Below are 14,627 nucleotides of genomic sequence, written 5' to 3'. Positions count from 1 at the left end.
AAGACACTGCAGTTCGCGTGTGACGAGATTGGAAATCCGTGTGCGATTGTTCCCACAACGAACAAAAAACAAACAAACCGCGTTAAAAAAAAAACAAAAAAAAAAAATGATACAATTTTCTTCGAAGGTTGTTCCCCATTTTTATCACAGAAGAGCGCGCGACGTTGAATTCTATATTCCCTCTAACAAGGTTTCACCATCGCGAATGAGATCGTCAGTCTCGCACACGCTCGTGCACACCTTTTGCAATGAAACGCGACGCCTGGTTGGATCCGTTTCACCGTTTAACTTCCGTGTGAACACGTGGAGAACCGTGTTATCGCCGTTTCGCGCGTTCCCTGTACACATACACAACATGGCACGTCCTAATCCTATTACATTTCTCGCCCGTTATTCATTTTCTCGTTTAAAACGTTACAGTTCTATTTTTATTCTTTTTTTTTTTTGTTTCGCTTAGTTTACTCAAGTACATTTCCGTTCTCTACGTTCAGTAGAAGTCTTACGCGCTAAACCACTAATCTATTTACAAAACGCGTTTTCTATATAAAAAAAAAAAAGTCGAGATGCATCCGCGGGCTACGGCCGAGGCCAATTTCATTGGTCCCTTTTCCTAAGGCGATGGCATGAAAAATAAAAGAATACAGGGGGTCGTTTAAGTAGAGTCACGAGACGCGTGTGTTCTCTCGGGTCTCGTCCGACCATCGTGTCGCGACTCCGGAAACTCTTCACGTTCGGGCAGTAAATTAGGACAATTCGTCGTAACGTCGTAGCTTACTGCGACCCAGGGGGGTTAAAAGGGGGGCAAGAGTGGATTGTTTAACGATTGAGATGTTCAAAGTGTCTTCGTGAAGCAGTAGAACGTTTCTTTATCACAGTCAACGGCGAACCGCGCAGATGTTCCGCACTCGGGGCGGTTAAAGAAAATTTTCATCGGATCTTCTGTGATTCGCGTAACGGCCCCGCGTACAATTTATCGACATCTCATGATTCGTGCTCTTTAAATTAGAAGAGACAGAAGAGGGTGGTTCTGAATTTTCGAAGAGACAGGCGAGGTCCACGTTCGCGATCGGAATGATTGTTTTCCTTGTCCGTTCTTTGTGGAAGAAACCAATAGGGGCCACAAACGCGACGATTCATCGTACGAAAGCGCGGCACGAGTTGTACAACGACTCTACGTATATTGATGCAAACAGTCGTAAAAATTATTCTACGAAGAATCCTCGGGTCTGTGGTCTCTATAAGGAAAGAGGAAGATGTAACGAACATGGACCGTCGAAGTCAGGCGAAAGTAAAAGCGAGACAATTTTCTATGCCATTTACTGCACGTCGATCCTTAAACTCTCTGTAACCCTAAAGAAGTGGTAGACACTACTTTATTTACAAGCCACGGCGAATGGCACATTAAGATTATCTTTGCACTACTTGTTCATCGTACGCACGCGCGACAGTCCATCGTGTGTGGGATAAGTTCCCTTAAACTCTGCTGGGGAATTTAGCACAGTTCTCGCGTTTTACGTCTAATCACAATCAAAACACGGCACTTTGGCGAAGTGTCCTCTCTAAGTACTCTGAAGTTTCCTCATTGCGAGGAACTGGATTCCGTGTACCGATTAGGTTTCCCGTCCGTCGAGTCCGAGATCGATTCGACCTCGGGCGACGGACGAGCGATATCGACCTTCTGTTTCCGGTTTCAAACAACGGAACAGTCCTTGTTCAGTATCCTTCGGAAACCTTGGACTCAGACAGTCGTCTCGTTCTTCCTAAGTGGCTTCAGCGGCTGCAACTCCCGTTCCAGGCGATCGAAGTCGTTGTAGTACTCGTGGTCGGATTCTTCCTCGGAACTCCTTTGTCTCACCTGAGACCCAAAGTTCCCGTTCGTTAATACCTTCTCCAAATCGGGCGTTGGAATACCTAAAGTCTGCGGAGTCAACGGTCCTTCGTCCTGGGACATTATGTACTCCGGATTATCCAACGATGTTTTACCCGGGATGGTCAGGAATTCTGGGTACTTCCGGTAACCGTTGTTGACTCGCTTTGGTTCCAATTCTGGAAACGATCGAAAAAAATCATTCGTTTGAACTTGAGAAAAATTCATATTGGCGATATACGTATAGATAAATCTACAATACGAAGTTTGAAATTAATATGCCTGATAGTTCCCTTTCGAAAGAAAATTGTTGAGGTCCTCTTACTGGACTTCCGTACGTGTTTAATTTTTTCAATAGTGTCTCTAGAGATTAACGGTGCATTTTTGTTTACCCGTGGGTTTCGAGTCCCCTATGAGATCCATGTATTGCGTCGTATTTGTCGGCAATTGCGGCGATGGCATCAAATAATCGTCTTCGTCTAATGGCAAGTCTAACTTCAGGTTACCTACTTGAGCCTGCTGGTGCGCGGAGTTCATCTCACCGTCGAAACAATCGTCCGTTACATCACAATCTAAACAAACAAATTCATTACAATTTTCTATAAAATTTGTGTACATTATTTAATAGCAATGAAACGGACCTCTGACGCCGATCATCTTCAACGGATCCGAACAGTATCTTGAACTGGTGCTGTCCGAACCTATGGGATGTCCGCAATGGCCGTTCGGAGGCGCGAAGTGCGCGTGCTGGCCAGAGTTTCCGGGCTCGTGGGGCGCGTTTCCGTTTCTATGATTCGCTCCGTACCTCAACAACTCTCTGTCCCAGTTTTGTTGATTTTGGGGCGTGGGAGAGTCGGCGGCGAGCGGTTTACCATTGGGCCAGCCAGTTTTCACGGGGGTGTTCGGCGGGGAGCCGGAAGTACTGGACGCCGAAAGTCCAGGTGGAATCGGAGCCCTGGATTTCGGCTGAAGGTACTCGTCGGCATCGACTAACGCCTCGGGGCCGTCAATGGCCGATGCAAGATTCCGTATCATCTCTTTTTCGTCCTGAAAACATCACAAATTATACCTTCGTTACTTGAATTTAAACATTACGTATGGTAGATTATATATTGGACGATATTTTAGCTATTCTTAAGTGGACTCTCAATCTCAACTGAATTATTTTACTTAATGTTGATTTTTACCAAATTGGTAAGTGGAAATCAAATTTCCTTTAAAGCATTTGAAAAATAATGAACTGACGGAAGATTTACATAAACGAGATAGAAGAGGATGATTTTTTTACGCAATATAAATATCACCAACCTGCAGTGTATACGAAGGTAATCTCATGTATTTGTCGCCCTTGATGGCAAGATATCGACCAGGATCTCTAGACATCTTCGCAAAGTCCTCCGCCAGTTCCTTAAAACTGGGCCTGGACTCGGCGTCCAACATCCAACACTTGATCATGATCATGTAAACGTCGATCGTGCAGATCGCCGGTTGTGGTAGCCTCTCGCCTTTCTCCAACAGTTCCGGCACGTTTCTGGCGGGAACGTTCTCGTACGGTCTGCCGCCATAAGTGAGGACCTCCCATATGGTTACACCGAATGCCCAAACGTCCGACTTGTGGGTGAAGACTCGATGCTGGATGCATTCCAGAGCCAGCCACTTGATCGGCATTTTGCCGCCGGCAGCCTTGTACTGTTCCTCGTTGATGTCCAGGAGCTTGGCCAAACCGAAATCGGTGATCTTCACGCAATTGGGCGTTTGCACGAGGACATTACGAGCGGCGAGATCGCGATGGACTAATCTCCTCTCTTCCAAGTAGGCCATCCCCCTGGCGATCTGTGTACACCAATTCAGGAGTGCTTTGGAACCGATTTTATCCTTGAACGTACGCACAAAATCGAGCAAACAACCTAACGGCATCAGCTGAGTAACGAGCATCATCTGCGAGGTCATGCAGACGGCCAGCAGCTGAAGCAGATTCGGGTGTTCCACGCTGGCCATGATGTACGCCTCGTCGAGGAACTCCTTCGAGGTGTTCGCGCCCGTGCCATCGTGCAAGACTTTAATGGCCACCGGTATCTTCACATTTTCACCTTCCGGCACCCATACGCCCTTGTAGACGTTTCCAAAGGCACCGTACCCCAGGATCCCACCTTTTCTCATCTCCTCCTCTTTGATGATACGCAGTTTCGCCAGATTCGGTTTCACGCCTGTTGGACGCAAAGGCTCGTTATCGTCCAACCCGGTGAACGCCATCGTCATCTTGACCGCGTTCTCCTTCGCCTTCGCCCGTACGCGGCAGAAGTACATGATCACGGCCGCTACCACGATGAACACCAACGTAAACACCACTACGCCCGCCAGGATAGCCGGTTGAAGTTCGTTTTCCACACGGAGTCCAGGATCGACTACTTCCAGGGAACAATACGGCTCGCTGTCCAGAGGGAAGATCTTGTAAGGATACTCGGGTGGACATATCTCTGTACAGTTGAAGGACGTCACGTTGCCATCTATATCTTCGTCCTGAAAGAAGTACGTAAAAATTGGCGAATGCATTTGAAACGTTATATAAAGATCTTTTAGAACTAAAAATATTCTAACAGTACGTCACTCACCACATTGATTTTGTAATTTCGACATTTGTAGCATTGATTCGGGCCCGGTCCGAAGCATCCACGGCACTCGCTGAAGCACGGTATGCAAAGCTGCGTGTCCGCGTCCGCAAAGTGATCCGCTGGACACTCGTCCTCGCACTGTTCGCCTTTCTTGTACTTCGTGCACTCCTGGCACACGTGCTCGTGAAAACCGTATCCTGTGCATTTCTTGCAACGAGGGTGGCATTTGCGGCAGACGGCCTTCCCTGCTAAATGCTTCAGCTCTCCTTGTTCTTGAGGACTCACCCACTCGTAGTAATGCCCTTTAAGAAATAACAGCAGTCTCACTCGCCCGTTCTCGTCTCTTTCTAAATCTTAGTCCATTAAATTCTCTCATAGAAAATACGATCTTTTACGTGGGTCGTTTGTCGGTTTCTTAACACTAAACCTACCACGACCGGTCGAATGACTTGGAACGAAATTGCATGCTAGTAATCGATTGCCTTCATAGTCAATAGATATCAGGGCAACTGACTCTATAATTTAATATACTCAGAATTTTCTATTTTCGTTTAAGAACAATACGAATGACGCAGTAGCGAAGCTTCGCCATACAGTTTCGAGCAGATTATTTTTGATTAATGAGTCGGACAAACATCGAATTTATCGTGCCAAGAATTCCTTACCGTCTGGACAGGGTTCTCCTTTCTGCAAACATCCTTCAGGTACGGTTCCGTTCATGATCGCCTTATCGCAGCTGTGACATCCATTAGGGCCTATGTTGTTCTTAGGCCCATCGCAGCCACCCACGCAGTTCTCGTGACAGTCCTTGCACTCGCCGTTGTCGTTATACTTGGAAGATGGACATTCGGGTACGCAGAAGGGACCGTCTCGCGCGTGTTTGCATTTCGTGCAGTGCTCCGCGTTCGGTCCCGTGCAAGAACCGTCGCACTCCTCGTGGCACAGCTTGCAGGTCTTTTTGTCCGCTTGGTAAATTCTAGGAGAGAAGAAGGGACCACTCGTGAGCGTTTAAATTCGAGTTAACGCTGTTCGACAACGGTGCAAGATTATACGCGTGCGAGACAGAAAGCTAACATCTCCTCGGGTTAATGTAGTTTACCTTCGATCCACGATCTGAGGTGGGCAAATTTAAACACAACAGAAGTAACAGTTGTTATTGCCAGGTTCGTAAAAGTTTGTTGTATATTTAAATCGTTGAAACGCATCCTTACCCTGGTGCAGTGCAGTCTTGAAGGCAATCGTTCCCTAAGATGAAGTTCTTGCAGGATAGACATTGCGCCGGACCGGGCCCCCAACAGCCATCGTCGGAACACTGCTCGTCGCATACCAATCCATCTTTTACTATAATTAGAGGAAGATATCGATATCAGTTCTTAAATTAAATTTACTTCTCAGTCAATACATTTTTCGTCGTAGCTATACTCACTGCACTCGGTCTCGTTCCGGTTGTTCGACAATAGAATCTCGTGTTCCGACGATCTCTTCATCCTAGTCCAATTGATACTCTGCGCGTAACACAGATTCTTGTTCTCCAAAATGACGATCGAGCCGGAGTAAATTTTCTTGAGGGAGCTGAGCCCGAACGACACCAACGAAGTCTTCACGATGTACATCGACGCGAAATATTCCGTCAGCGTTCTACCACCGATCACCTCGAGGTTCCGGAAGTAGGACAAGTTCTTGAAGTCCTTGTGGTCCCCTTGGATGTTCAAGAACCCGGTGACTTCTTTCAGCGTGCTGAACACCTCCAGTTTGTCGGGATGCATCTCCTCGTATCGTTTCCCCAATGTGTAGTTCTTGAAGAGATGTAGGAAACCTTTGAAGCTTTGGTCTAGAATCGTGATCGAGCCCTCGATGATCGTGCAATCCTTGAAGCTGTTTATATTCCCGGAATGTACTTTGTCCACGCCCTTGCAGGTTTTCGGGCAAGGCCCGTCGCAGGGCACGCATTCCCCGTGGAGCGCTTTCTTTTTCGGCGGACAGGACCTTACGCAAGCCCCGTTGTCTTTCAAGAGGTGCACAGGACACTTTCTCACGCAGGTTGCACCATACGCGTACTTACCGTCAGGATTAGCCTCCCACGAGTACGTCGTAGGATTGTACCTGAAACGATCGTTGTCGTTTCAATGCTAGGTCGTAAAGTTTCTAAGGAGATCCGAACTCCTAGCCTCTACGAGACCAACACCGACGCGACACAGATTTATCGACAATGAGCATACTAGTGTCAAACGTTTTATTATTTTCGAGTTCACACTCGTCATACTTGAGAAGCGTGCATCGGTATCGTTTAATGGAACATTTTATTTTATTTTACATCGAGAACTCCGGTAAAATTTTATGTACAAATCAATCAAATTTCATCTTGGTCGTACGTTAGCGTTTGCGAACTATCGCTGATTAAGGATCGGGTATGAATTTGCTCGAAATACGCGTTTCAACGGGGTCGTTAACGATGGGAGCCGTCTACTTACTTTTGCATGGGCGGGCATTCCTGCGTGCACACACCGTCGTCGAAGAAGTTTTTGCAAGCGAGGCAGTCGCTCTGTTTCGGGCCCGTGCAGCCACCGGCGCAAAAAAGATGGCAACACTCTCGCGGATTGGGCCCGAAGCACCTGCCCTGCCAGCACTGGGGCGAACAGTTCGTCTTCGAGTACCTCTGACAATTCTCAGGCCCCTCGCCCCAGCAACCTTGCTCGCAGCTCTTGTCGCACGATGGACAGACGCGCTCCGGCGACGTGAAATTGTACACGTAGGAGTACGTTCCACCCTGGCTGGTGATTATTTCGTCCCAGTTGATCGTTCGAATGTGGCAGAGGTTGTAATTGTTGTACATGCCCACGCTGCCGTTGAGGATATCTGGCAACGACACGTACTGTTTAGTTTCGTCGCGGTATTAATTTCACGCTGCAAAACTAATACTAGAGCGGACGGTTACTTCGCTAAGAGCAATCTTGTATTCAAAATAATTCATTTTTAAACACCTTTTGTTTGTATTTTAATACGAAGATTTGATTATAATTGTCGAGAATGTGAAAAACCGGAGCAATATTAAAATCTGTATTATGAAGAATGAAAAAATGGAAAAGGTGGATTTACCTCTGAGGGCCGGCATCTCCAAGTTGTGCATCTGACACATCGTGACGAACAGGGCGAACTCGGTGACGTGAATATTGAGCTTGAAGAGAGTTCTGCCGCGTATGATTTGCAACCGCGGCAGAACGATCTTCCGGACGTCCACGTGGCTGATGAGGACGTAGCCGGTGACCTCTCGTATATACTGGAGGAAGCTGAGGTCGAATGTCTCGTTCTGGAGCCATGTGATCTCCAGGTTGCCGTCGACATAAGTACAGTTGGTGTACCGGTCTCGAAGATTCCGGTAGTGGTGCTGTTTGTTGGACGGAACGGAGAGGCGGCCATTGGTTCCGATACAAACTGCAACAGAAGTGGATATTCAGCATGAAATCGTGAGCAAAGAATATTTGAAAATATATTTCGAAATTACTTGGTAATCTCAAGTGACAAAAGGTTTCGAGTTACATTTATTTACAAATATAAACAAAAATTTGCTCCAACGATATTAGTATTTTTTGGACATCTCCGAACGTCGGGGTTCGTTAACCCTCTGCGAGTTTAACCCTTTCCCGTGCCATTTACCTCGACGAAATCCAGGCTCAAACAGACCAGACTGATACTAAACTGCTTTGCAACAGAGATTATAAGACCGATAGGAATTAAAACTCAATCACGATTCGTGATATTCATATTTGGGCCAAAATCTTCATCACGAGTCAGACTCGTTAAAGCACGGGAAGGGGTTAAACTAATAATTCTTTAATATTACGTCAATGTAATTATTTTATTAGTTCGTTATAGTTTAAATGTTTTATAGGAAGGTTGACTTCCATTTACCAATTTGGTAAAAATGAACATTAAGTAAAATGATTCGGTTGAGTCGGTGACATTTCGTAAATATCTGGAATATAAACACTGGTCGCTGGACTTCCGTGCGTCGTCGACCCTCTACGTTCGTAGAATCACCCAGTGGAACGAGCTGAGGTCGCCACCCACATCGTTGAAAGCGCTTCCCCGATCTATAGATAGCTTTCTAAGCTTTGAAAGCGTGCCGTGCCGGTGGGCGAACCACTTCAATAACACACGGGAGTAAGCGCGCTTGGTTTCGTTGTGTAACCACGCTCCTACCCCGAACGACACGGAATACTTCGTGGTTACGCTTCGCGTATCGATATCGTGCGTAAAAGTAACCCTAATCGATCCTGGACTCCCATCCATTTCGCGATGGAACTGTTTCTACTTACGTTGCTCGCCGGACCATTAATATCTGATCTGTATATTACCTACGCATTCTACGGCAATCGAGATTCCATTTGCCAAAGATCGTACGTCGCTAATTTATGGATCTCGATTCACAGATCTTGTGATTCTTCTCACTGACGTTAAAGAAAATAAATGTAAAACTATTGAATTGAAAAACAAATTGCAACAGACGGGTCAGTTACGACACGATGAAACTAAATATCATTATGATTTCGAAACGTATAAAACACCTACCCTTCGATCAATTGCCACCTATCCCCCACCTGTTTAAAGCCGACGGAAGAAGAAACGAAAGTATCCCCGGGCTACTTTCACCCGAAAAACGTAATTGGATCAATTACCATTCACGCTAACAACGACGCATCGGTGGGTATCGCCGCGATATCATTCATAACTTCGCTAATAACCGGAACATCGATCGACGAGGACGCCTTTCGTAAAAACGATCGCCGATGATCGACAGACGTCGAAACGCTGGCCCCTCTGGCCCCTGTCCTCTCCGCCGAACTTCTTCATCGGTTTACGTCTTCGTCCCCGGGTCCCAGGGAACGTCCCGTGGTCCGCGTCGCGGCGCATAGTGGCACGTACGCATTGTCTTTCGGAATTCGGTTTTGCTGCGTAACGCGGATCGCAAACGAACGCGGCGCTCGCGTTCCATCGGCGATCGGATCGACGAAAGGGCGGTCTTAATCTGACCCGGCGATCGGAATCATGCGAAAATAATTGCGCAACGACATCCTTCTTGCGCGAACCGGGGGAGCGCACCGCGCCAAAGAAGACGGGTCGCGGCGGTACCACGGTGCGTCATCGGGCCCCGCGCCTGGGACCGACGAAACCACGACGGAAAGAAGCGTCGGGACGGAGCAAACCGGGGCCCCGGTATTCCTACCGGCCAGATGCTCTGCCACCGCGACGCACCCCCTGGAGGAGACGAATGCAGAACGCGCGCACAGGCCACGGGCGCCACGAACCCCGAGAATGCGGATCGATCGTGGATCTGCATCGCTACGGGATTCTCGTACGGCCCAACGGCGACTCCCATGGATCCCCTTCGCGTTTTCTGCCCCTTCGGGGGCCCCGAAGATTAATGTCCTAATCGTCCTGGCGGATAAGAAAGAGCCGCGTTTCTTGCCCGTAGTCCGCCGCGACATCACCAGGCATGTTTCGCGCGCAAAAAGTTCATTAGGGTTATTAAATTTGTCGGCATTCGGCCCGGTACATGGGTACTTGTTTAGAGAGTTACAGACTTCGGTAGCAGTCGAGCGGTATTCGAGGTTCATCGAGTTCTTTTTGGGATGACCGTTGGAAAGGGTTGGTAGAAACTGGGGGTAAATTGAAACCGTTTGTGGATCTTCGAAATTTCATGATCGAACGAAAGTTGAATAAAAAGTTCGATAAAATTAAGAAATTCCAAATCGTTGCAAAGAAATTATTTTTAGTTGCAAGGATTAATTACCATCATTTTTGGTGAATAGACATATCCCCGAATTCCTAACCACTTTCGAGAAAAAAATTGTTTGCGATAAAAATAAATTCCATGTATATTCCGAATCATCGAATAGTGTACGACTACAAATACAAATAACTGTATACATATTTATGTAACAGAAGAAAGTTTGTCCACAAGCTGATTTAAATATGCATCTTCAAAACTATCGATTAATCAGAAGATCCTTAGGAAATTGTATCGATCCACAAAAGCTCAATGAAATCGAAGTCCACGACGTTCCCAGCAAGAACGAGTCTGTTCGAATTGTTTCCTCCGCAAGCACGGGAAGAATTTCATTTAGAACGATTTACAAACGCGTCGAGTCTCTCGCGACCGCGGGATATAGGCTCGAGCCGATTAGCCGCGTGCTTCTTCGAAAATTCCAGCCCGTTCACATACCAACGGACTAATTAGCAACGTTTGCGCGTATATAACGCTCGCGACCCGCCAAGCCCGACGCGATCCTCGTTGTAGCGCGTTGCCCGAGACGCGGCTACGTGTAAAACTAGTCGAAGGGCGACTTCCGCCAACCGGAGGCGCCGTCGGTTTCCTTTTCAGGCAACGCCACGGTCTGAACTCTCGTACATCTCTCCGCTCGTCCGTCTGTTTGTTCGTTCGCTATTTTACAACAGAATCGTTCCACCTCCCGTTCCTTCCCTTTTATATTCCGCTGGACGTACGCGCCCCGTTCCACTTTGCTCCGTGACGAGCAAAACGGCGATACGATGGAAATTCTACGGGAGGGAAGAGTATAAGGAGCGCTCGTTCCGAACCCTCCGGGGACGTGTCGATCCCGTTCCTCTTCTTCTCTCTCGTTTCTTCGGAACTTTTCACCGTGCACGGCTCTCCGGCGCTTTGTACACGAGGATGAAAACTCCGGCACGTTTTCTGCGAACGATGAACCGCCGATCGAGGCGAACTTTCGATTCTCTTTTTTTTTTTTATCCGACTCCAGGGATACGGTTGATAACCGGAGGAACAGACTCGAATGCATTTTTCTTATTTGATCGTTTCTTTTTCCGAGTACAGAAGATTGCCTACGCTTTAAAAATGTTCGACTTTTAAACATCTCGCGGGGAATAACACCGCAGAGATATATACGAGGTTCGCAGCACCGTAAATAATCGTTATTCGAAACTGGTAATTCCCGCTACAATAGCTTCAAAATTGCCAAACGGTAAAAGTGTCGAAGATTCTGACAGCGAACGACGAGCATATACGCAACGTTTCGGGGTAGCTGAGTTACGAGACAGGCGATGCAACCGCGTCGCGGCGGCGGCGGCGGCGGGCCGCAGAGAGTCAGAGGGAGAGTTACGACGACGCCGCGATAAAACGAAAGAGAATTCACGTGATAACCGAACGGGGCGTTTTTGGACAGGGGAGAAAAGTGGCGGTTGGTGGCAGAAGTGTCGGCGGAGGTCGGCGTGGCAACACGTTTCATGATACTCGAAGCTGCGGCTGCTACGAAATTCATCGGGCAATTTTCTAGCTCCGGGAGGGGTGAGGGGCTGCTGCAGAAACGTGGCAATTATCGTCGACAACGGGGTTACGAAAATTACTGGGCGAACCCCACGGACGGGATTAAAATTCTCCTGAATTTACGAAGCCTCCACGCTTCCGAAAGACAATGGCTATATCGATTACGGGGTTTGGCGCGAATTCGGCTATTCGAAAATTACCTGATGGATTCTAAGAAAGTTTCTTCGAGACGTTGTCTTTCTCGCGATATAGTTCATGGTTCATACTCACGTTCATGCATCGTATAATACGAGACTGAATGCGTTACAAGTCAGTATTTCTAAAGCAAAAGGTAGAACCACGGTTGTTACATAAATGTCTTGTTGCATGTTGTCGACAATGGGAGAGATCGGTCGCTAAGCATTAAGGTTGAAGACGCTAAACATGCCCCATAAGTGGCAGAGTTATTTCTCATTAGAATAGTTGTTTCGTTTATTGCAAGAGGAATTCGATTTTTCACAATAATGGCTTTACCGTGGTCGCTTCGAGGGCGAATAAATCGCACGTTCCCGTTCCTCCTTTCGTTTTGTACAACGTCAAGCTAACACGTGTACTTGCAAGTAATGTTTCTGTTTATTGCTAACATAAAGAAAATAATGACTCTACTTGTTTCTCTAGCCTTAAAAGGAAACGCTCCCAGATACATGCTCGACGCGCGTCAATATTTGGTCGCCCATTCCCGCGACACATTGTAAAAACTTCATTCTTAATTTCGATTCCTGGCAAACATTTACTCGGTAATAATCTTACGCAATACCGACGTTACTGCAATTTGAGGCGATCCAAGCGACAATTTTCTTAACGCTCCTCGTTTAATTTATGTACATTTATTCCATGTCGTTCTCCGCAAATTAGTCGATCGCGTCACAGATTCGTGCGAAAACATGTAACGTTTACGCGTAACTGGTAATTCAGTTAATATGTATCGCGTTTTATCGAGCGCGATGTGGCCTTGTTTTTCGCATAGTGATTAATTATGATTTGTTCGGCGCGGAAAGACGGGAGATCGCTTTAAAAAATTATAATGGGAACAAGTTATATTGAATGTATAATTCGAAAATAATGTTCTTCGACGCAAGGTATTTTATATATGGTAATACGCATGAAACGGACCATCTTAATACTTGCAATTTTAAATAATAGGAAGTATTCCATTTTTACTGAAATAATCGGTGTTTCATGACAGAATTCGATAAAGCATTTTGAGAAATGTACATAATTACATATTTACGTGTACAATAACTGTCATGGATCAACATCGCAAAATTAAGTTACCTCGAAAGCAAGCAGACAATGGACAGTGTTTTAACGCTGCATCGAAAGCAAAATATCCAGGAAACGTTTAGTTTCTAATGGCACACCCAGTATAATGAAATGAATTGGTAAATTGAACAATTTGGCCTGAAAGTGTTGCGTGCACGGCTGTAAAAAGCATTGTAGCGGTTGGCAACACTGTGCTTGAAATACTGGATAATTATGCAAATCGTTGCTAGAGGCGCCCATTAGCCTCCCGACCAGAAGTATCTACAGTGTGACCGGTTTAAATATGCTCACTCAATTATATCTATCGCCATTGGAGATACGGAAACTTGTTTGCAAAAAGGTTACACGATTTTCAAGGCGAAACACGATAGCAGGATTGAATTTTTGCAAACCATCTTTGACTTTCATTATCTTAATCTCTACGAACCTGCTGTAAATTGCAATGTACGTCGATTTTATATGTTCTGTACACTCACTTTAAACATACATTTATTTCTGTTGGTCCAAAAATAGTTTTAGCTATTTCTCAAGATTCACTGCACTCGCAGAAAAAATATTTTCAGAACTTTGGCTATGTTTTTCGATGCATCCACTGGATTTCGCGAGAATCGAACGCATCGAAGCCTTTAAAAGGAAGTCGCGAAAAATTAGGTATACAACGTTGCTCGTGATTACGCGTTTAACCCCAGAAGACCTATCGGAGGCAGAAATCACGCAAACGCGAGACGCGTCGTCCCGCGGCGATGCATAATGTATCGTCGAAGCGCGGATACCGTCGTCGACGGGGCAATCCGCGAACGCTGGAAGAAGCCATCGCCACGCGGACTTGCCAATGAGCGGAGAAACCGCCGACAAAAAGCGCCGCGGCGGACGAAGGTAGACGCGACGAAGAGACGGACGCGAAACCGAAATCCCGCGGCGAGACTTCTTTTGTGGGCGCAAGAGTTGTGCGTTCGCCGTGGGTCTCCGGCGACCACCTTCTAGGAGGCGAGCGTCGATTTTTATGCGGCACTTTAGGACGCCATTAAAGGGCCAAAGTAATACGAAATAACCGCGGCGCCGCCGTCGCCGTTTATTTCGCCTCGTAAACATCGATACTCGGCCGCGGTCCGTCGTCTCTTTCTATCCGTTGGCCCCCGTCACGATCGGGGGGGATCTCTTGTTGGGGCCCACGGCCAAATCTCCTGACGGAATAAAGACCGGGTATCGTAAACGCGCGAAATAACCATCGGGTCCCGACGTACCTTCCGAGGCGGACGAGGCCCCGGGAAAAAAGTCGGTGGTGAGAAGAGACGCCAGAAAGGAGAACGAACGGGTGTGTAAGGCCAGGGGGAGGAGGGGGAGGATGAAGGGAGGGACCGGGCAGGACTGGAAGCTCGAAGGGGAAACAATAATTTAGGAACACCGGTCCGGGCGAGAGGCCGAACGCCGAGGAACAATGGACTCATTCCACCTCGAAGGTGAAGCTCGTCGTACCGCACCGAACACCGAGACACTGATTCTCTAATAAAAGTCACGATGTAAACACGAGTTTGCCATCCTC

The 14,627-nt window shown here is 47.0% G+C and overlaps 1 protein-coding gene across 4 annotated transcripts in view; it reads right to left on the bottom strand.

The window, feature by feature from the left end:
- Positions 1-434: 434 nt before the first annotated feature.
- Positions 435-14,627, bottom strand: part of LOC122399503 (epidermal growth factor receptor) — a 176,151-nt gene continuing 161,958 nt past the window's right edge. For all 4 annotated transcript variants that reach the window (XM_043400218.1, XM_043400217.1, XM_043400216.1 and 1 more), the window contains 10 exons: positions 7,576-7,911; positions 6,951-7,335; positions 5,906-6,582; positions 5,691-5,820; positions 5,145-5,455; positions 4,480-4,781; positions 3,176-4,387; positions 2,509-2,914; positions 2,260-2,439; positions 435-2,046 (listed from right to left, as the gene is read on the bottom strand). In XM_043400218.1, the coding sequence (XP_043256153.1) occupies positions 1,739-2,046; positions 2,260-2,439; positions 2,509-2,914; positions 3,176-4,387; positions 4,480-4,781; positions 5,145-5,455; positions 5,691-5,820; positions 5,906-6,582; positions 6,951-7,335; positions 7,576-7,911 (4,247 nt within the window). In that variant the 3' untranslated portion in view covers positions 435-1,738. The remainder of the gene's footprint in view (positions 2,047-2,259; positions 2,440-2,508; positions 2,915-3,175; positions 4,388-4,479; positions 4,782-5,144; positions 5,456-5,690; positions 5,821-5,905; positions 6,583-6,950; positions 7,336-7,575; positions 7,912-14,627) is intronic.

The sequence above is a fragment of the Colletes gigas genome, unplaced genomic scaffold, assembly GCF_013123115.1.
Source record: "Colletes gigas isolate AHSC1104 unplaced genomic scaffold, ASM1312311v1 Colletes_gigas_Sc00013, whole genome shotgun sequence".
NCBI lineage: Eukaryota > Metazoa > Arthropoda > Insecta > Hymenoptera > Colletidae > Colletes > Colletes gigas.
The sequence above is the reverse complement of the archived record's forward strand: the minus strand, read 5'-3'. Positions and strand labels throughout refer to the sequence as shown.